At 36.3% G+C, this 25,000-nt stretch overlaps 1 protein-coding gene across 1 annotated transcript in view; it reads left to right on the forward strand.

Annotated features, from left to right (window-relative positions):
* The window catches only part of LOC106876210 (uncharacterized), a 493,844-nt gene that overhangs the window by 307,569 nt on the left and 161,275 nt on the right, over positions 1-25,000 (forward strand). The window contains exon 5 of the mRNA XM_089359095.1: positions 22,620-22,877. Coding sequence (XP_089215221.1) covers positions 22,620-22,877 — 258 coding nt within the window. The remainder of the gene's footprint in view (positions 1-22,619; positions 22,878-25,000) is intronic.

A 25,000-nucleotide genomic window follows, 5' to 3' on the forward strand; every position in this document is an offset into this window, starting at 1 on the left:
ATTATCGACTTATTGGTGAAATGACGCTTCAAAGCAGTGCGCATGTCGTTAATTGTGTTCTTCTAACCTGAATAGAATTAGAGATCTTTGAGTGACTGAATAATATATTCTGTGGGTGTAGGCATGGCTGTATGAAACCCTCTTTGAAACCACTTGGTTTCTGGTTCAGTACCACGATGGGTTGCAAAGGTAAGCGGCTATAACCACGGGTCAACCAATGCCTTGTGAGTGAATTTGGTTCACAGAAACTGTGAGGAAACTCAGCGTATGTGTGTGCGTGTGTGTGTTGTTTGCCTCCGACCGCTTTATAACTGGCGTTGGTTTGTTTACATCTCCGTGTTTTAGTGGTTCGGCAAAAGGGAATTCGAACGAACCTTTCAAGACGGAACCTTTCAAGCCAGTTTCGCTGCATTCTAATGACTGATGCAAAAATGCGATAAGAAAGAAGATAATGCAGCGACGTATGTTTTAGCGTTACAACTATATGGGAAAGTTAGAAATCGCATCATAAGAAATTAGCTGTCGCCATATCGACGGAAAAAATCGACGGGGAACGAGGAAGTAGGAGACTGAGAAGATGTTGGCTTGACGACATTAAAAAATGAATTGCAAGACCTCTGACCGAATTGTCAGAGGCAGTAAGCGATGGAGTGAGAGAGATGGTGCAGGTATCCATGGTCCCAGACCTCTCAGCAATGAGGAAGGGAATAGAAAAGATATAGGATCTATTTTAAAACGGGGGCGCCAGTTTTCATTTATGTTTTATGTAGTGTTTTTGGTACGGAAAGACTTTCAAACTTCGTATACTTATCTATTTTGTGTTATAGAACAGAAAAATATTTTTGTATTCGAATTTATTTCATGTAAAAAATTGTCTTATTTCGATAATTTCTACTAATCACTGACGTCTATTCAGTTGAAAACAGCTAGCGCTGTAACGGTGTATATCGTATTAATCCCGTAACCCTAACCCTAACTAGACTGTTAACCGTAACCGTAACCCTAACCCTAACCCTAAAACTAGCCTTAACTCTAGAATCCGAACGCTAAAATTGTTACACACATAGATACGCACAGCGTAATTTATTATATAAACAATATATGCGTATAAATTACGATTAAACCGGATGAAATATGTCACAGGGAATAACATTTTTATGACCGCCCAGCAGTAAACTCTATTCAGCTGAATAGACGTCAGTGATTGGTTGAAATTACAGAAATACGACAACTTTTACATGGAATAACTTGCAAATTCCTTTTTTTTTTTTTTGTTAAGAAGACTAAGAGTAAAATATGTTTTATATGACACATTCTACAAGTGTCCCAAGTTTCAAAGTGTTTCGTTAGTGTTTCGTTAAGAAAATACTGGCGCCCCCGTTTTAAAATAGATCCAAGATATATACAAAAATAACATTGGAGTAGACCTGACAGTCGGGTTAAGAAGCCCGCGTTGCAACCACGTGTTTTTGTGTTCAGTCCCATTGCCCGGCACCTCTGGCAAATGTCTATTATGATCCTGGGCCGACCAGTTCCTTGTGAGTGAATTTGGTATCGGGAACTGTGTGCAAACCGGTCGTTTCTTCATGTGAGAGAGAGAGAGTGTGAAAAGGAGAAAGAGAGAGAAAGTGTGTGTGTGTATGTGTGTGTGTCTGTGTGTGTTTTGTGTATATGTGTGTGTTCTGACAACAGCTTAACAACTGGTGTTGGTTTATTTACGAACCCACGAGGCTGATAGGAAAACTACCAAACTTTAGAATAAGCCCTGGAGTCGATTGTCCAACTAAAACCCTTAAAGGTAGCACTCCAGCTTGGCCGCAATCTAACGATTAAAACAAATAAATAATAAATGATGAACGAGAAAAGATAATAATTTTTGCATGCTAATAAATGGCTTCCAGAATAAAATTGTTCCAGTTTCAAACCTTTGTCTCATATCTAGTCATTTACTAAACAAATAAAACTTCGAAATGCTTTTTCAGCTATTTACGTTTTACATGGAAACAGTAAGATACGTATCAGCTATGTATCCCTCTACTCCCACCTCCTCCCATTAACCGCTCGCTTCTCTTTGTATCTAACGTTAGCTATGTCTTTTATATTCTCTTGTATTCCTCGTCTTGTTTGTTACTCTATTTCTCCCAGCCTCCCTTTCTTTCTGTTTTTGTTGTATCGTTCAGTTCAAAGAAATAAGATAAATCATCTCATTTCCACCTCACTTTCCTTTCCTTATATATACACACACATTCGAATGTGTGCGTGTGCGCGTTGTATGTGCTTGCACATGTGTGTGTATATATATATATATATATATATATATATATATATATATCGCTTTTTATTTTATTTTTATGTTTATATATAAATATATACAACTACATATACATACAAATATATATAATAACTATATATGCATAAAAATATATATAATATATATACTGCTTTTTATTTTATTTTTATGTTTATATATAAATATATACAACTACATATACATACAAATATATATAATAACTATATATGCATAAAAAATATATAATATATATATTGCTTTTTATTTTATTTTTATGTTTATATATAAATATATACAACTACATATACATACAAATATATATAATAACTATATATGCATAAAAAATATATATTCGTACAAACATATATATATATATATATATATATATATATATACATACGTATATATACATATATATACATATATACATATATATACATATATACATATTATGATTGACCGTTGACTGAACACTATTCAATTTTTTTTCTCCGTGTTTTTCTCCTTGTCTCCGTATTCTTTCTGTTGAAGAGCGTAGCTCGAAACGTCAAAGACTTTCCGTATTCCCGAGCGTCATACTAATACTAATATATACTTTTGTTATTTACACCACCTGTCCTCGTCTGTTGTTATTATTTGTATATTCTCCCATATACATATATATACATATATATGTATATATATACATATATATACATATATATGTATATATATATATGTATATATATATATATATATATACGGATACACACAGACGCACACACGAAACTACTTACCGCTAGCTTTCATACGAATTTTTCGTCTTTGGAGGCGAAACCAAATACATTTGTCCCCCTCACATTTTTCTTCATACGTTACCTCGTCATGCCAAAGGTACAACTACGGTTATCTTCTTGCTTTCTTCGTGTACTTCCACATTTCTATTGCTCTCTTCTATAATATCAACTTCCATTTATACATATTTGATGCCTCGATAAATACTGAAGTCAGAAACTACATTTCTGCCCAGAATGCATCCACCGACGCAAATTCGTATATTTTATCGTTTACTTGTGTCAGTCATTGGCCAACGGCCATGCTGAAGCACCGACTTGAAGGGTTTAGCCGAACAAATTGCCCTCACTAGTTATTTTCAAGTTTGCTACTTGTTTTATCGGATACTTTCTGCCGAACCGCTAGGTTACTGATACGTAACCTAGCATAAGCAAATCAACAATGTCAACAATATTTTTCAAACAGTGGTAGGGACAAATAGAAAACACACACACACGCACAAATACACACACATGCACGTACGCACGCGCGCATACACACAAAATATGACATGCTTCTTTGAATATTTTCGTATACTAAATTTACACCCAATGCTTTGGGGGCTATATTAGAAGACACTTGCTCAAAGTGCTTAAAATGGATGGAATCAAATACTACATAGCTGGCTAGCAAGCTTCTTAACCACACGATCACGTCTTAGATTTAATAACATTTGATGATCGCACGAATGAATGAATAAATGAAAAGAACGAATATGACTTCAAAACAAATTAATAATACGAGTCTTGATAGTTTCTGTCACCTCTTAAGGCCTGGTTAAAAAGCAATAAACGACCAGCAACATTGCCTCCGCATTTGACCCTATCAAATCACTTTATATACAAAGTCATTTAGTACAAAACAACTTGAGAATAGTAGTTACTACCCCAACTGCTGTGCGAGTTTACATTCATCACTCTTCTGCCATCCCTGTCTATTTCCTTGTCGCTTTCTTTACAATATCACTCAGTAGTAGAGAGAGGGAGTGACAATAAGGCAACGCATTGACAGAAGTACGAGAGCGTGAAAGAAAATATTTTTTTTTCGGTATTATATTTAGTTACGGATCGTTACCTCTGGATTCCAAAACTCATAAACGCTGTCCTCATTGCTAGTCACGTACAGAGGTTATTTAAATCGATGATAATCTCGCCCTAAAGTTAATATCTTGTCTATTAACAACCTTAATTATAAAATGAAATGGAAGCCAGAGTTGGAATAAGAACATTATGAAGTAAGTTCGAGTTTTTCGTTTCCAATAAACTTGACTATGGAAAGAAATTGAAAGCCACCTGATCGAAAAGTTTTACAGGAGTGGCTCTGTAGTAAGTAGCTTGTTTACGAACCGCATGGTTCCGGATTTAGTCCCACTGCGTGGCACCGTGGGCAAGTGTCTTCTACTATAGCCCCAGGCCGACCAAATGGAAACTGAAAGAAGCCTGTCGTATGTATGTATATGTGTATGTGTGTGTATATGTCTGCCCCCGCCCAACATCTCTTGACAACCGATGCTGGTGTGTTTACGTCTCCGTAACTTAGAGGTTCGGCAAAACAGACCGATAGAATAAGTACTAGGCTTACAAAGAATAAGTCCTGGGATCGATTTCCTCGACTAAAGGAAACGACTGAAACAAGTAAAAGAGTATGATAAAATTGTATTCTTACTTCATACAGAACGTATATTGACGTGATATTTCCACAAGTAATGTTAGCTAATGTAATCTTCTAATACACCATAGAGACAAAATGGACTAAACAAGAGAGGAAGAGACACGTGGGATGGAGTGTCTTTGAAGAGGTCACCGGAGAGTAATAATAAAGATCGAGTATGTAGAGCGTGTGGTTGTTTACCAAAAAAAAAAAAAAATACCTTCCCGAAATATAGTGATAATATAATTTTCGTTTTCTCTCCTCACGACTCTATGGGGTTCAATTTTGTTATTTCACTCCATGCGATACTTAATTTATCGACCCCGAAAGGATTTGAACTCAGAACGTAAGGAAAGACGAAATACTGCTAAGCATTTCTCCCGGCGTGCTAACGTTTCTTATTTCTTTATTGCCCACAAGGGGCTAAACATAGAGAGGACAAACAAGGACAGACAAAGGGATTAAGTCGATTACATCGACCTCAGTGCGTAACTGGTACTTAATTTATCGACCCCGAAAGGATAAAAGGCAAAGTCAACATCGACGGAATTTGAACTCAGAACGTAACGGCAGACGAAATACTGCTAAGCATTTCGCCCGGCGCGCTAACGTTTCTACCAGCTCGCCGCCCTCCGTTGACAATATGTTATATCAGCCTTTTGGAAGCAACAGCAATTAGAATAATTTGATATTTTTATCTGCTGCTGCTGCTGCTGCACACACGCACCCACACACACAACTAGTGAACGTTTGTGTAGATACTAGAAGTGCTAGAAATAGATACATTTCACAAAATATACTCTTTATCTTTCGTTCATTCTGTCTGTGAAAATATGTGTATATGTGTGTGCGCGTGCGCGCCTGTGTGGTTGTATGAATACACACACATATATATACATATTATATATTATAAATGTATGCGAGTATGTTTATGAACATAGTAATGAAAAACACACTCACAAATGTATTTGGAAAACATATACTACATAGAGATACTTGTTCAGAAACACAGAAGTGGCTATGAAGTAGGGTAGATACAGTCGCTTACTCACGTCTGTTTTCTGTTATAAAATATGATAAGCAACATTAAAAGGAGACAAATGATTGATTTGAATATCAGATATTTTAATAGTTTTGTGTATATATTGAATCTTTCTACACAATGAAGATTCAGTTTTCCAATGAATGAGTGACTGAATACGCAAAGGAATGAATTATTGAATGTAAAAATTTAGGAATGAGAGAATAAATGAATGAATCATTCAGTTAATGTTTGAAGAACAAGGCTTACGAAATGACGAGTCTGCAGTTGCGCTTAACTACATTGTTTGCAAATTTTGGTACAAGGCCAGCCATTTTTAGGGAAGGGGTAAGTCGATTATATTGACTCCAGTGATTAAACTGATATTTATTTTATCGACCCCTAAGAAATGAAACGCAAAGTCGACCTTGACGAAATTTGAGCTCATAGCGTAAAGACGGACGAAGTGCCACTAAGCATTTGGTCGAAACACAAGTCTTGAAATTTTGTAGGAAGAGGCTAGTCGATTACATGAACCACTGAGCTCAAACTGGTACCTGTTTTATCGGCTCAGGGAGGACGAAAGGCAAGGCCAACCTCGGCAGAATTTCAACTGAGAACGTAGAGACGCAGAACATGCCGCTAAGAATTCCGCCCGGCGTACTAACAAGTCTGTTAGCTCACCGCCTTACTACTGCTGCTGCAGCTCCTGCTGCTGCTGCTGCTACTACTACTACTACTACTACTACTACTACTACTACTACTACTAATAATAATAATAATAATAATTAATAATCAATATTATTAATATTATTATTTCAATTTTTTGCCACAAGAGGCAGGTAGGGATGAGTCGATTATATCGACCCCAGTTTTTAACCGGTACGTATTTTATCGAAACCGAAAGGATGAAAGGCAAAGTTGACCCCGGTGGAATTTGACCTCAGAACGTAGCGATGGGCGAAATACCACTAAGCATTGCATCCAGCGCGCTAACGATCTGCCAGCTCGCCACTTTTTCGAAGGCCAGTAATTGTAAAGACGAGGGTGGGGGAGTCGATTACATCGACCTCAGCTCGCCGTCTTCATAATGATAGTAATACACATAATGTTGAAACACAGATGGAATCTTCTAATTTAAAGATTACTTAGAGGTTACATAATGGCACTGAAGCAATTTGCTGACGCGTCACTTTTCTTGGCTCTTACCTGTCTTACTTTTCTTTGTCTATCTCTAGTTATAATCTACACTTCCTCTCCCCTTCTTTCTCTTCCTTTCTCACTCTCCCCGTCTCTCTCCCCGTCTTCCTCTCTCTTTCCATCCCGCTTTCTCTCCCTCTTTCTCCTTCTCTATCCCCCCTTTCTCTCTCTCTCTCCGTCTGCCTTCTTCCGTCTCCCTCTCTCTCCTTCTCTCTCTCCCTCTTTCTCTCCCCCTCCCTCTCCCTCCCTCTTCCTCTCTCCGTCGCCTCCCGCCCTCCCTCCCTCCATCTCCCCCCTCTCTCTCTGTAATCAATTCCTTTTCAGTTGGACTCTATGTTTGTATTTAATGAAGGAGACAATACGCAGGTATTTGAAGAATGCCTAAGATTCACGGGGAAACATTAACGTAATCCAATTATTGAAATTTTGTTAATGACATTGCAAGAAACGTGAACTTTTGGTGTTAAACTCCAATTCATAGGTTAAAATGGCCCTCACCTTTGAACTGAAACTCACAACTGCACATCACCATAAAAACCACTGTACATTGCTAGGAAAAGCTATTATCTCCCTCAGATTCCCTCTCTGAAATATTCAGTTCTCCTCTGCCATTCAACGCGTATAAACATAGATACACACATACATATATAATATATATTTAAGCCATATGTATATATATATATATATATATATATATATATATATATATATATATATATATATATATATATATATATAATATAATATAGGATAAATTCTTTATAAGAATTTATCAAGTAGTCAGCATTCCCTCGCTTTCAGTAAATATGTTTCTTATTTTTGGTAGTTTTTGACTTATTTAGTCCCTCGAAGCGTGAGGCATTACTACGCAGATAATGCCCTTTATATATAAGTAATTTTATATATATATATATATATATATATATATATATATATATATATATATATATATATATATATGCTTCCAGTGCGAATGCTTTTTTTATACGTGACTTGTTTTACAATTCTGTAAATACTAATAATGGTATTTTTATATAAGCCTGAAGTTTATGGCGATCACCGTGCAATGACTAAGGAAAATAGTCTAATAAAGGGGCATATAAGCCCTCGACAGAAAAAAGAAGGCTTTCCTATCCGCGTGGGACTCGAATCTACATCCCGTTGTTAATGCGACTAAGTGTTTTACCTTTACGCTATCGCATCAACAAAGGGATGTGGGTTTGAGTCCCACGTGGATAGAAAAGCCTGCTCTTTTCTCTCGAGGGCTGATATGCCCATTTATTAGACTATTTTCTTAAGCCGATGATCGCCATAAACCTTAAGCTTATATTAAAATACCACACACACACACACACACACACACACACACACACACACACACACACACACATTTAGTAACAGTTTGACTGTGTTTCTTGCAACTTAAAGTTTCCGAGATTTGTAGATACAGTCAGAAATCGACAACAAATATCTGAATGACTGTAAAGTTAGTATTCTTAAAATATATTTGATTTTCAAAATTTATGATAATCTAGAGTGAATCTTACATATTATGAAAACCTGTTTTAAAATTAATGATCAGTCTAGACTAGGCCGATTAACAGAAAACACAGAAATCGCAAAAGACAAGAAACATTTAAGCAGGTTTTTGTGCGCAATGGGGGCCCTAATTTCGTCAACTGTTGGGCGTTTTGTACCGTAAAGTTATCTTTTAATTCCCCCATCCCTCACCAAAGTGTATTGAGGTGAGGTTCGTTAATCAAAGAATGCATTCTATTCCTTTTTCTCCAACCCACAGGTTTGGCAAAATCACATTAATGTAGGCCTTTACACTACTATAGTAGTGATGATTTTCCACATCTTGAAAGTCCCCTTCAAAACTTGGTATGGTACAGATTGTCACAGCAGGTTCACGTAAATAGTGTCAGTGTCGGTTGTATCAAAAGCACGGTTCAATAAATTCTTTTGAAGACAAGCCGCACCATACTGTAACTCACGGTAAATTAACATGATGCTCCTCTGTAATATGTGGTTTCGCAAACCCCCAGTAGTACAATTTTTAGCGGTTTATCGACTCACTTACTTTAAATGTACCCTCCACACATCAAACAATGTGGAAAGTATGCCTCTTCTACACATTTTGCAAAACTCCACTCTTCGGTCCGGATCCAGGTCGTTAAAAGTAGGGACTCTTCTAAAAATGTGACTTATCCAATGACAACACTTCAAAATGCGATGGAACCTTGATTTTGAAGTTACAATCTCACGACTCGCTTGAGGCACAGATTTTCCTCATTTCTAGCAATCAGTTTCCAATAGCCTTTCTTGGTCTGTGGGCTCGTCGATGTCCGCGGTTTTCAGGGAAGTTTTTTGTGGCTGTTCGGAACAGTTGCGTCGGCTTCAAACTCACCTCTCATTCGAACTGTTGTTAAGTCGCGTAGGCAGATCTATTTGCATCTCTCTCCTAAATTGTTTTTACACATCAACTAGCAATTTCTTTTGTTCAAAGCTAAGAATAGCCCCCTTTCCTATCGTTAATGGGTTAAATCTAAAATGAAATTAAAAGCAAGTGAGTTAACAGCTTTAAAATGTGCAATTTTGTAGTGGAGCCACCCTCTATATAGACACACTCAAATATAAACATCCATGCATATATATATATATATATATATATATATCGATCTGCGAATGATTATTATTTGCTAATTATTTTTCAGTATATCCGTATCTCTATTTTTTCTCAATCAATCGCTCTTTGATGCTCTTTTTCAAATGAGACCTATTCCAATTCACTAAAAAGTACTAATTTCATTTTATTAATACTGTAATATTGCAAATTCATGTATTGTTTTTTTTTAATTATTATTGGGAGTTAATATTTTTTTTTTTATCTTTCATTGTTAAATTTTAATATTCCATAAATCACGATTTTCTATATATTTTTTACATTTATTTAATATAATTTTAATGGAAATATTTTTTACATATTTATTCGTATTTTATTTCCATTCGCTATAACATCATTTATGAAAATACAGTAAATTATAGCTATATACGTTGTTGCAATATGCTTATGTGCGTATCTCATTTTCTCAGCGTATGTGTGTCTTTTTCTGAGGTCATGTAGCTGTTACGAATGGCGTATTGTTGGAATGTATACTTGTGTTGGTATGTATGTGAGAATGCATGATTTGTGATTCTATGCGTTTCTCCTTTCTCTTTACACCCGCTCTACACCCGCTCTTTCACCATACGCCTCCTCTTCCCCCTCCTCTACCTTCTCTTTCACCGTTTTGTTCGCTGTGTCTACGTGTGTACATGTGAATGAATTTAGTATTTGAAAATGAACTTTACTATTCTTATAAAGTAAATAAGAGGTAGTTCTAGTGAGAGTAACCAAACCGTTGAAAGCTGTAATTTCTGATGTTTTCTAAGTGCCTGAGGGTAACACTTTCATGTGCTTCTGAAAACACAAGTCATCCTGAAAACACAAGTCATATTGAATAGTAAAAACAGATATGGAAAACATTATAGCCTAACAGCAGACTTGAACTTTATGGAAGCCGGAAGTTATGTCTGCGCTTTCTTCTGATGCAATGCATCTTTCTTCCTGCATGGGGTATTTTTCCCCACAAGAGAGTGGTAAGAACTAAAGTGCATGCAAAATACATTCTTGTCAATTATGTCTTTGGTATCTTGACTCCAGTAAATAATTGAATATTTCAACAGGAATGAAAAAAAAAAAATACCGTTGAGAAAGTTTTGATATTCTTAATACGATATAATTTGGCATTTAATACTACAACACGAAAATTCAAGTTGTTGAGGCGAACGTACCTATATTATATTAATGATGTTATATATGCATACACACACACACACACACACACACACACACACACCTGTGTGTGTGTGTGTGTGTGCGTGTATATATGTATATATAAAGAAAGACATAACACCAGAGAAACAAATGTTATTTATTGAACTTCATTAGCTTACAGCTGTTTCTGCTATAAGATGTGGTGGTCTCTTCGTCGAGTACCTGCATTATATCATATAGTTTCATCAGAGCCTTGAATGTGTAATGCATTTTATAACAGTCCACCACATCTTATAGTTGAAACAACTGTAAGTTAATGAGTTATTTACATAACATTTGTTTTTTTTTTCGATGTCGTCTCTTTGTGTGTGTGTATATATATATATATATATATATATATATATATATATATATATATATATATATATGCACATACTCACACGTATGCACGCACATTCTACTCTATAGAACATTCCTGTTTGAGAAGTATCCCCCACCCCCAAAGGTTCATAGTAAGTTGTATTCCTTAATATTCTTCAAAGTTATACACATTAAAAGAAAATTGTATTTAACGATAAGGAATTCATACACAGAAGATCAAACAGTCAGATTTCAACAAAAGTTAAAATGTATATCACAAACGCCATGTTTTTACTTCCCCTTTACACCAATTTTACTTAGCTAGAAGTTTCGACCAGCTGAATATGTACGTACATTCCTCGAATAAATGGTAAATACAGAAATTCTTAGAATTCATCCCAGTTCACAAAATAAACCATATTTAGTTTCATGAACAATTTTCCAATTCTAAATTGTGTTATAGCTGTAGGCAAGTTTGTATGTTTATGGTGCTCATTTACTAGCCCCGAGGTTTGATACTTCAGTCCCAATGCTCGACAGATTGTGCAAAATCTCTTGTGTATTTCAATCTTTTCTCCTTTTGTTTAACTGAACTAAGAGGATATGGTAATATATGTAACTACAAGCAAAACCCGTAGAAATTCCACGGAAAGAATTAAGAGGTGTTGTTTAAGGAGAAGAGGATGATTTGCATTTTTATTGGATATAAATCTTATTGTTTCCTGTGCAATAAATGATTGAGAAATATACAATAACAATTTAATTTCAATTCCATTATAAGTTTAAAAAATAACGCCCAAAGCTATTTTGCTGTGTAATTTCACTTCCAGTCATAATAATATATAAAATCATTTTAGAATTTCCCTCAAACACTGTCTCTCTGTCTCTCTCCTTCTTTCTCTCCCTCTCTCTTTCTCTCTCTCTCTTTCTCTCTCTCTCTCTCCCCTTTTCTTTCTACTCCTTCGTTCAACAAATATTTCAACCATGTCATTCCTTTCTTTACATTATTAACATTTCTCTCATTCGTTTTGGTTTCACCTCTGACTTTCACTAACCATTTGTAACCACGTGACAGCAACAGCGTGGTCAGTGGAAGTGGCTATCTGCTACATTACTAACTCACTCCCAGCTCGTTTGCGAACCACTCGTTTCACATCATACTATCTCTGATTGAAGATAAGGTGGCGAGCTGGCCGAACCGTTAGCACGCCGGGCGAAATGCTTAGCAGTATTTCATCTGCCGTCAAATTTTGATTTCGAATTCCGCCGAGGTCGACTTTGCTTTTCATCTTTTCGGGGTCGATAAAATTAGTACCAAATACGTACTGAGGTTGATGTAATCGACTTAAACCCTTCCCCCAAAATGTAAGACCTTGTGCTTCCATTAGAAAGGATTTCTGATTGAATATACGTTTTGTGGAAGACCTTGTTGTGGGGTTAAAAAGCTCGCTCTGCTATCTCGTTGTCTGGGGTCCAGTCGTACTGTGCAGTAGGCACCTTGGGAGCGGGTCTTTTGCTATAGCCCTGAGCCGACCGATATCTTTAGTGTGGATTTGGTACACAAAAACTGTGTGGAACCTTGCCTAATTACATGACCTTTACAACTCCAAAACTGCGTGGAAGCTTAAGTACATGCCCTTCGCCACTTCGTGTTATTTCTCTTGGCTCATTTTTGCTTCAATCATATATACACAGACATGAAAGAAGTAAATAGACACCCTTGTAATCATTAAAATTTATCTAAATCTGAAATTATACATTCAAATTATTTGTTAGTTGTTAAAATGTGAGCATTTAATATTTAGTAGACATGCTATTTGCATTTTTCAATACAAGGGCCCTATTAGGCATGTTACTGATCAGATGGTGAATATTCTCTTGCGGAATTCCTTGCTAAGTTTCATGCAATAATCTCAAAATATCTCGCTTTGAAGATGCTTTCTAGTTCTTTTTATGAAGTGTCCTGTCCATTATGTCCCAGAAGTGTTCAAGTGGTTTCATATCTGGTGACTGGCTTGGCTATGGAAGCTTTCTAATGCCATTCTTTTCCAACAAATCTTGGGTCATTTTAACTGTGTGACAAGAAATCCCATCTTCCATAAATAGTCTTCTTAAATCATTTCACCACCGGAAAAATTTGACAGGAGTCCTTTCTGCAATGCGGGCACATATTTATTTGAGTTTATCTTTCTCTCACACTCCACCAGCTCTGATCAACCATTGCTTCAAATTGTTCCCCAGACCATCACAGAATAGCTGCTGTGTTTCATTGTTAGCTGCAATCTTTTCACATCAAATTCTTGATCAGAGAGTCTCTAGACCTACACTGGGCCACTGTTAGGAAATACAGCAAATCTGGACCCATCAGAGAATATGACAGTGTCCCAAAATGCTAATGGCCTCTCCACCATCTCGCTGGCCCAATCTTTTCTCCGCTTCATATTCCTTCTTCCTGCTCTGCCATAGTAACCAAGTTTGTGGAGATACCTGACAGCTGTTCTGTGACTGACATCAACTTGTTCTGCTATGTCAGAGGTCTTGCAACGAAGATTGTCCTCCACACTTCTCTTAGCAAATAGAAGGGTCCTGTCAGAGGGCCCTGGTTGATTTGCACAAGGTGATGTGAACTCCTTCCCCTCTCTGGTGAATTGCACAATCACTCTATGAACTGTAGAAAGAGAGATCCCAAGGTTTTCTGCGCGTTTACGCTGACTATGCCCACCTTCAGAATGACCCACAATACGGCCTCTTTGAAATTCAGACAGTTCCAAGGCTTCTTTTGTACATGGCATAATTAAACAGTCACATATAGAACCTGAAATATAAAAAAAATATCAATTAATAAGAAATAGGAACCATTACAAGTTAGAATAAACATAAAACAATGTTTTATGTGGTGTCTATTATGTGGTGTTATTTCTTGTAAATTGCCATAAAGGCATTACACAGAGGGGGACGCTACAACACATGTGGGATCATATAACAATTAAAAATATAAAAATCATCTCCGCGACCTCAGGAAAACTCCTTGTATTCTCCAAAGCTCCGTCCATCTTTATGACCCCCCTTACATGCTCCTCCTCTGCTGAAGACAACTCAGACCCGCTAAAGTCTGAGTATATTGTCTCTACCCTCAAAGGAGCAAAAAAAAAAAAAAAAAAACGTCTGACACAAACGACAAACCAAATGCACTCTGATTGACGCATGCGCGGAAGCAAGCTTTTTGCCACACAGCCACGCCTGCATATATTAACTATTTAATAGCTTGGTTAATTATAGAGGTGCCCTACTTGGCTTGCAATTTGTCCTGAGAATGTGTGTTGAAGGTAAAGCGATTGCAGTGTAGAAGACATATTAGCCAGTCAAAAACACACTAAAACAGCAAACTTCAGTATAATAAACAATAAATGTTTAAGATCGGTTAATCTTAAAGCAATTGAAGGCGTTTCACTGCTATTTATAGCGAGTCGGTCGACCGCTTGGATTTAATTTATAGCTAGAAGAGGACAGAACGGTAGAGTATCAGTTAATTACGCTGTATTGCTTACTACACTAAATATTACAAGCATTTATAGCATAAGATTTATACGTTAAAATCATCGTTGGTTTGAGAGACCACAGCAGTTAGCAAGAGAGGTAAATAATGACTGGTGATATCTGAGACGACACAAATTACCGTTAAAACCATTAAAAAACAAATCCACTTCTTCATGTTCTTTCTTACATTCATTCAACATCGTTTAACCTTATTTCATGAAATTCTTATTCTCCTTTCCCCAATTATTATAGTTCCTTTCCAACATACTCTTGTCTTCTCAAATTACATTGCTTCATATTGGGGTCGTCCTACGTTCATTTATTTAACGGGTACAATTTAGTCGTTGCATCATTCATTCAGCGTGAATGATTGTCCATAGTATCAAAATTTACCTCATGGCTGGATGCCAAGATTCTATAATGCAAACGTGCGTGTCATACCTTCTGAGTGTGTGCGTAATTGTCTTAGAGATATTGTTTTATATACATACATATATATATATATATATATATATATATATATATATATATATATATATATATATATATAATATATACATGTTATATATATATATATATATATAATATATACATGTTATATAATATATATAGGAGCATGCGTGGCAGTGTGGTAAGAAGCTTGCTTCCCAACCTCATGGTTCCAGGTTCAGTCCTACTAGGTAGCACCTTGACCAAGTGCCTTCTACTTTACCCTCGAGACTTGTGAGTGGATTCAGAAGACAGAAATTGAAAGACGCCTGTCTTGTATATGTATATATATATATATATATATATATATATATATCTACATGTGTGATTATCTATGTGTCTCTTTGTGTCTTCATCACCCCTTTGAGATCGGTGTTGGTGTGCTTACGTCACCATAACATATTTTCTCTTATATATATATATTCTCTTACACATACAAACACACACGTATATATAAGCCCTAGAATTCGCAAGGCCGGCAATTCAGTTTCTATGACGCATAAGTGACCACAACGTTCCCCATGAACGGGATAATGATTCGTTGTAGAGTGCAAAATTAGCGATCTTGTTGAGAGGGGCGGGGCAGGGACAGACAGGTCGATTACTTCGACTCCAGTGCTTGTCTTGTACTTTAATCTATTGACACTAGAGGGATAGAAGTTGACCTTTGCGGGGCTTGAACATCAGAACCTAAATAGCTGCAAGAAATGTCGTTAGACATATTGCTCGACGTACAAACGATATTACTAGCTCACCTTATATATGTGTGTGTGTGTGTGTGTGTGCATTGATAGATAGGCATGTGTGTGTATATATGTATATGTATGTATGTTTGTATAAAGAAATCATTTCTATTATTCATCTACTTAACCTCTCTTAGAGAAACGAATTTTCTTTACAATTTCTCTACTTCATACTGTCTTGTATTTCTATATTTTTGATTTTAAAAGGTAGACTGAAGAGAACAAATTCAAAATTAATATATTATTATTATTATTATTATTATTATTATTTATTATTATCAGGAAATATATCAATGCAATTAATTAGTAAACACATGTATCTTAGGTATCTAATAGCATCAGTACATTTATCATACAGAATTTTTTAAAGAAAATCATATTAGTCTTAAAGAATGCTATATTCTTCACAAATTAAAAATATTGTATCTAATTTGTTGAAACTAAAATAGTTTCTTTTTCTCTGAGGATTTACTGACATTTTTCTATCTTTTTCAATTGCCGCATTTTCATTCTATATATAACCACTTCCACCCTCTTTCTTTTTCTACTTAAATTTCTTCTCCTTTTCCTTTCTATATAACTCCTGATCGTAACCATGTTACTGTCTATACTGTCTCGTATTCGCTTTCTACCTGATACCTTCTCTCACTCTGCTACTCATCCCCTCTCTTACCCCACTTCTCTCATTTATCCTGTATCATATTCCGTTTTTTTTTGTTTTTGTCTTTCAATATAACTACTTTCAATATTCAGAATATCTACTTCAAATTTTATCTTGAAAGCAGTAACACAGTTTAATGCAGTGAAAAAGATTTACATTAGCAATACATGTTTATTTGCTATGAAGAGAAAAGAACATTGGAGTCTGTTGAGATTTTGATAAACAATTTATTCTTTTCGTACACAAGAAATGACAGTTGTTGTTACAACGAACGACAAAACATCGAGAGTTTTTGTTCTTGGTGTAGTGGCTGCAGCAGTTAAAGTGTCGTTAGTTGCTTGCCGGCTACTGACTTCTAATGTCGTTCGTCCTCCGACTGTTCATTGCCTTTCTGTTGTTAGCTGCTGTCAGCCGACTTTGTTTGTCAACTCCGACGTTGTCTGTCACTGCTCTCTCAGCTGCATCCCAAAGCTCTGTGTCTAGTAGTCACGATGTACTGCATTTATGCCGGACGGTAGGTTCAAATGGAAGCGCGCCAAAAGAAAGCGATCCTATTTGACACGATGCCGTGTTTGGTCAGAGTTTGTTGATCATGTCGGCAATATCTTAGTGAATTGTGATATCGAGCAATGGCTGAATATTCCGGCTACAACTATAATAAATTTATTTTACCTTGCGAAAAAATTGATAGTTATAATAAAGTATAACCATCAAGTTAACTAGAGAAAAAGCCGACATGTCATTCACCAATTTTAAAGATTTACTTTTAAATGTGGTTGGTAAATATTTGGGCTGTTATACCCTTTCCCCCGCCCTCGATGTATTTTAAACGTCTTTCGTTGCCTTCGTTGCATGTTAAGCAGCAGTAGCTCGAAACTTATAAGTGCTAATCTGTTCACTCAAGATCATGGCATATTTCTTCTTGGTAAACACGTACTCTGTCAGAATTCCAACTAGGTTTAATTATTTGAAGCATTGATCTACTATCGAGATCTGTACTCGTGTTCCACTACACTCAGGTCCGCGACCGAGGCTTACGCTTTTGACACTTAATGATGTGATACCCATGCACCTAGTAGTGTACACAGACGATAATAATATCAGTATAGTTTAGTATAATAATGAGAGCAATTTGCATCTGACGAATGCTTTCTTATTGAATAATCTTACGATAGTTACTGCTATGTGATTACATAATGATAGATGGTCATAGGGTTGCATGATGAAGCTGGTCTTAGATCAATGAATAACATCAGCAGTAAGAGAGCAGGTAAGTTAACGTAGGCTAAACTACGGCTCAGAAATTTATGTGTGGTTCCTAAGATTATATTGGATTCCATAGCCATTGTTCTTAATCTTACCAACCAGATTTCAACATTTTACTTGCCAAAATGAAGACTCTTTAAAAGCATTCAACAAGCAGGGATTAAACAATCTTTCTTAGCGAGTGAAAAGTAGGAACTGTATATTTAACTTTTATCGTACGCCTTGAATAATTTTCAGTCGACTAAATCGACGCTAACACTTTTTCATGCCTACTACTTACTCTATTAGTTCCTTTTGCCGAACCGCTCGTTTGCAGCGTCTGATACCCACCATCACCTGTTGTAAAGCGGTGTAGTGGAGGAGAAATACTGACACAAAGAAACACAAACACAAAATAACACAAACACGACGGGCTCCTTTCAGTTTCCGTCAATCAAGTTCACTCACAAGACTTTGGCTAGCCCTAGGCTATCGTAGAAGATACTTGCCCAAAGTACAACGCAGTGGGACTGAACCGGGAAGTATGTGGCTGGGAAGCAAACTTCTTACCTCACAGCTATGCTTAAAGATATTTTTGTGGCTGAACTTATGAAACACCTTGGCCACTCCTAGTCTATAATCGTTAGGCCTTCAAGAAATAGCTGCCAAATCTCCATCAAAGTGTACCCGATCATCACAGAAAGCAAAACACACAAAATAATCTATCCCTGTGTATTTTATGACTGCAAATCGAAAAGTAGGATGGCTATTGTGGCATTCATTATCATTCTCTATTGTCGGTGCCGCCTGGTATTAAACAACAAAACAATAACATAATACCGAACAGCCACTAACGCGACCGGTAACCACAACAAAGACGAAAATCATCTGCCGCATTCTATGTTAACCGCAAATTCCTGATTTCAGGGTTCAGTAAGTGAGTGGCAGGCAAGGTATGGCTGTTGCTCACTCAACGTCTACAATGTATCACAATTGTTGGGAAAGGTATGCTTGCAATGGGCGAGCCATCCTACATCGGTAAATGATAATGTGTGCATATATATATATATATATATATATATATATATATATATATTGATAGATAGATAGATATACATGCACACATACACACATATATATAAGTCTTTGAGAGGAAGAAGTGTTTATTATATAACAAAGCGTAGGAGAAAAGTAAAATAAATATATAAGATGTTAGCAGAAAAAAGGTGTATGTGTGTGAAGGTGTGTTTGTATGCTTAAGAAGCACGCGTTGAAGTCATGTACTTTCAGATTTCCATATTCTGTCCCACTATGTGGCACCTTAGGCAAGTGTGTTCTCCCATAGCCTCGGACCTTGTTAGTGAATTTGTTAAGCGGAGACTGCGTTAAAGCTTATATGTAGGTCAAAATGTGTGTGTATGTTTCTTTATACTTGTCATTCTCCCATCGGTTTGTTGGTTTGTTTACGTGCCAATGACATAGCGCTTCGCTAAAAGTGACCGACAAATCAAGTACTAGATTTTAAAAGAGATATTTTGTTATATGAAATACACTAACGGCTTATTAACTGTTGAATAAACTGAATTTCAAACATAGTATTCGTTTGTGAGCGAAATTGATGAAAACTGACGGAAGAAGGTGTATTGGAAAGTTTATTTTGATTTATTTTAAAATAAGATCAATAAAGAATGATTCTTTAAGAATGTTACATTTTACAAATAGACATGTAAACAATTTAGATTATTTTAAGAAGGAAAAATCTCTTAAAATATCTGTATTATAATATGTATTAAATTTAAATAGAATTTACTACATATTTGTTTCCACTATTCAAAGCACAGAATATTTATAAATCAGATTGATACTCACGTGTAATTTCTTTAATAAGAATTACACAAGGCGCTGTCTCTCCAAATGTTACTAACGTGAACGAAATTTTTGCATTGATTGAGTAGTACTGTGTAGCATATCAGCATTATTTTATTAATTTAATCCAATTGTTCTGTAATTCTGACTGAATTTTACCTTTGTTACAATCGCGTACATAGGAGAATTTATTTATTTATTTGAGAAATAAATGCAAAAGCAAAGAACAAGAAAAGGGCTGCCTTTTGTTAATTTATTAATTTTTAACATACGACTTACGTTTTTAAATAATTTGAAATAGACGGAAATATATTTATTTTTACATGTATTTTATGAACTGTTTTTATAAGGATTTAGCTTATAAAGGTTAATTAAGGAATATGATATTCGATAAAAAATTCTTCTTTAAACTTTGTTTTCTTTAAAGAAGCATATTTTCTATTATAATAATGATTTCAAATTTTAGGCACCAAGTAAGTAATTTGTGGAGAGGTAGTAAGCCAATTACACCCCGCCCCATCCCAGTACTCAACTGATACATATTTTATCAACCCCGCCAAAAGATAAAGTCAACGTCGGAAGAATTTGAACTCAGAACGTACAGAGGGATAAAAAACGTTAAACAGTTCGCCAGGTGTGCTAACGATTCTGCCAGCTCACCGATTCCGTTCCCTAGACTAAAAATGGTTTCAAATTTCGGAAGTTATTGAGGGGAAGAGGAAGTCGATGATATTGCTTCTATAATATTTTTAATCTTTTAAGGCGGCGAGCTGGCAGAAACATTAGCACACCGGGCGAAATGCTTAGCGGTATTTTGTTTGTCTTTACGTTCTGAGTTCAAATTCCGCCGAGGTCGACTTTGCCTTTCATCCTTTCGGGGTCGATAAATTAAGTACCAGTTAAGCACTGGGGTCGATGTAATCGACTTAATCCGTTCGTCTGTTCTTGTTTGTCCGTTACGTTCTGAGTTTAAATTCCGCCGAGGTCGATTTTGCCTTTTATCCTTTCGGAGTCGATTAAATAAGTACCAGTTACGCACTGGGGTCAAGATAATCGACTTAATCCATTGTCTGTCCTTGTTTGTCCCCTCTATGTTTAGCCCCTTGTGGGCAATAAAGTAATAAGAAACGTGAGCACGCGGGGCGAAATACTTAGCGGTATTTCGTTTGTCGCTACGTTCTGAGTTCAAATTCCGCCGAGGTCGACTTTGCCTTTCATCCTTTCGGTGTCGAATAAATAGGTACTAGTTACACACTGGGGGTTAATGTAATCGACTTAATCCCTTGTTTGTTCCCTCTATGTTTAACCCCTTGTGGGCAATAAAGAAATATCTTTTACTTTTTTCAGTCATTCGACTGTGGCCATGCTAGGGAACTGCCTCAAAGGGATTTTAGTCGAATAAATCGATCCCAGTACTTATTATCCTTTTAAAACTCGTTACATATTCTATCAATTTCTTTTAGACGAACCGCTAAGATACTGGGATATAATCAAACTAACACCGGTTATCAAGCGGTGGTGGGTTACAAAGGCAGAAGTATGGACACGGACACACACACACACACACACACACACACACACACACACACACACACACACACACACACACAAACACACACACACACATACACACACACAGATATACGATCGGCTGCTTTCAGCTTCCGTCTGAAAATCTTGAAGCTAAAGTAGAAAAGACTTGCTCAAGATGCGACGCAGTGGGACTGAAACTAAACCATGCGCTTGAAAAGCAAGCTTGTTACACCTACGCCTATATGTATGTGTACGTGCGTGCGCTCGTGTATGTGTATTTGTGTCTGTGTGTCTATGTATATGTATGTATATGCTATATATGTGTCTGCATATATATATATATATATATGTATATATATATATATATATATGTATATATATATATATATATATATATATATGTGTGTGTGTGTGTGTGTGTGTGTGTGTGTGTATACACACTTAAATGTGTGTGTGTAATATATATGTTCAATCTCATATTATGAACCTGGTTATCCGTTTGCTGCAACTATTTTCCTTCCACTTCCTTCTGTTAACTTCATCACATGTATAAGTCAATGTTGTTTTACAATAGAATTTGGAGTTTATTTTTCAGCTGCTCAAATATATAACATATCTTTCTTGTTCTTGTTGTTCGTTGTGTTGTATATTTATAATAACTGTTCTTCCATGCCTCAGAGATTGATAAAATATTTCAGTTATGAAATATGACGTTGCAACTTGACTAAATACAATCTGAATTATACAATATATTATGTTGTAATGTAATATAATATAATATAATATATTATATAATATGATATAAATATTAATGTGCTATAACACACACACACACACACACACACACACACACATGGACGCTGACAACTGTACGTTTTGCCACCAGAGGTAAACACGCATACAATATACACGGCTACACACGTATGTGAGCACTGAAATATACTCATATAGAAAGAGTTGGAGGGAGAGAGAGAGAGGAGTGGAGAGAGACAGATATAGACAGATAGACAGAGTGTCAGTGAGAGATGTAGGCTCAGGAACAGAGGAGTGCAGCAGGTGCAAGCACACTCCCGAAAATTGTTTTGTGAATGTAGACAATGAAAATTCTTTGAACATCTTTAATTGGACGTGGGTTCACATCCCGCTAAGCAAATTTCATTCCTGCACTTCTGGAGACAGAGACAGAAAGAGACACAAACACACACACACAGAGACCAAAAGGGAAAATCATTAAAACGGCTGATGTGAAACAAGTCAGCGTTTCGACGCAGCAATGCCATACATAATCGCCGAAACGTCTCTTACTCTAGCTATATATATTTCTGGTTTTGTCTCCTTTCCTTTTAGATATTGCCTTATACAATAAACATTATCACGCTTTATTCTTTCAGGATCTCACTGTGACTGTGGCCTCCGAGCTTCCCTCATATGAAGTTGAATTGATTGAAGACATAGATGAACATCATGTAGTCAATCGACAGTCTTTTGTGGATGAACAAGAATGGCATCTCTACATGCATACGGAAACTGAGAAGAAAGAACTGGCCATAGACCAAGCAGATGCTACTGTTCGGAGGTCAGCACTCTCTGTGAAATGTCGAGCAGCGCGGCGACCCGGTTATTTTGTTTGGAATATATTTATGGTAACGGTGAGTGTTAACCTACGTTACACCTATGTTACACCTTTTATGTGATTCCCTATTGATAATGAACTGTCTTTCCCAGCCCCACATCTGGCCATACTTACAGAATTACAGTCAAACTAACAAGGAACACTACAATACAATTATGAATAACTGTAAAAAAAAGCACTAGTGATGGTTCCACATAAAAAGCATTGGTGCTTGTGCCACGCAAGAAGTACTGGCACTCGTGCCTCTTAAAAAGCACTGGTGCGTGTGCTACACAACAAGTACTGGTGAGGGGCCACGTGAAAAGTATTAGTGATAATTCCACGTAAAAAAGCACTGGTGCGTGTGCAACACAAAAAGCACTGATGCGTGTGCAACACAAAAAGCACTGGTGTGATTCCACATTAAAAGCACTGGCGATGGCACCACATAAAAAGCACTGGGTATGGAGCCACGTAAAAGGCATCCAGAACGCATTGTAAGGTGGTTGGCTTTAGGAAGGGCATCAAGCTGTAGAAACCAAGCTAAAACAGACTGTGTAACCTGTATCATCTGGGCTTGCCAGTTCCTGTCAAACCGCCCAAACCATGCCAGCATAGAAAACTGACGTTAAATGTTGTTGATGTTGATGATAACGTTGATCATCATCATACAGTTAAAAGTGGCCAAATGGCGGTCAAAGTCCTTAGCTTTGAGAAATCGATAAAAAGTAAACGATTAAAACAGCAAGCATTGCTTAGCAAAACCTACTTCATAATGTAAAAGAATGAAAATAACAATTTATATCATAGATTTACTTTCTCTAGTAAATGTAACACCGTAAGTGATTTTTTTCTTCTTTTCTCCGGCTTATATGCAGTGCGTAGATTAGAAAGAAAACTTATTTAGTGTGACCAAAGGCTTACATGTTCAACAGAATTTTACATGAGCATGCAAACATATCTGATCGTTTAGCTTACGCAACGGTTAACAAAATATTGATTGTGTTTTTAACCAAATACAGTGCCAGAACAGATGGAATAATTAGTTCTAGAAACAATTCTTTCTAAATGTGTGTGTATGCGTGCGTATGTAAGTGTGTTTGTATTGTATTGTGTTTGTCTATGTGCATGTGTGCGTATGCAAGGGAGTTAATTGCTTATCCGATGCCAATTTACATAACTTCATTTATTGGTTTCTCTTTCTCTTTTTACACGCACGCACGCATGCAAACACACACACACACACACACACACACACACACATAGGCAAACATAGACACACACACGTTGTATATATATATATATATATATATATATATATATATGGGTGAATAGATGTGTACGAATATTCTTAAAAACACACACACACACACACACACACACACACACACACATACACACACATATATATATATATATGCAGGAGTGGTTGTGTAGTAGGTAGCTTGCTTACCCTCCACATGGTTCCGGTTTCAGTTCCAATGCATGGTATCTTGGGCAAGTGTCTTCTACTGTATCTTCAGGCCGACCAAAGCCTTGGTTGACGGAAACTGAAAGAAGCCCGTCGTATATATATATATATATATATATATATATATATATATATATATCAATTTTTTTCTCCGTGTTTTTCTCCTTGTCTCCGTATTCTTTCTGTTGAAGAGCGTAGCTCGAAACGTTAAAGACTTTCCGTATTCCCGAGCGTCATACTAATACTAATATATACTTTTGTTATTTACACCACCTGTCCTCGTCTGTTGTTATTATTTGTATATTCTCCCATATATATATATATATATATATATATATATATATATATATATATATATATATACACTTGTGTATGAGAGTGTGTGTATCTATGTTTGTTCCCTCACCATCACTTGACAACCGATGTTGGTGTTTACGTCCTCGTAATTTAGTGGTTCGGCAAAAGAGAACAATAGAATAAGTACTAGGCTTACAAAGAATAAGTCCTGGGATCGATTTGTTCCACTAAAAGCGGTGCTCCAGCATGGCCGCAGTCAAATGACTGAAACAAATATAAAAAATAAACGAATATATATATATATATATATATATATATATGATTACAACACTCCGATGAACGGAAGCGTGAAACAGACTAAACGTTTGTGAAGATTTTGGTGATTTATTAAA

The sequence above is a fragment of the Octopus bimaculoides genome, chromosome 10 (genome assembly GCF_046866305.1).
Source record: "Octopus bimaculoides isolate indiv1 chromosome 10, ASM4686630v1, whole genome shotgun sequence".
NCBI classification, from domain to species: Eukaryota; Metazoa; Mollusca; class Cephalopoda; order Octopoda; family Octopodidae; genus Octopus; species Octopus bimaculoides.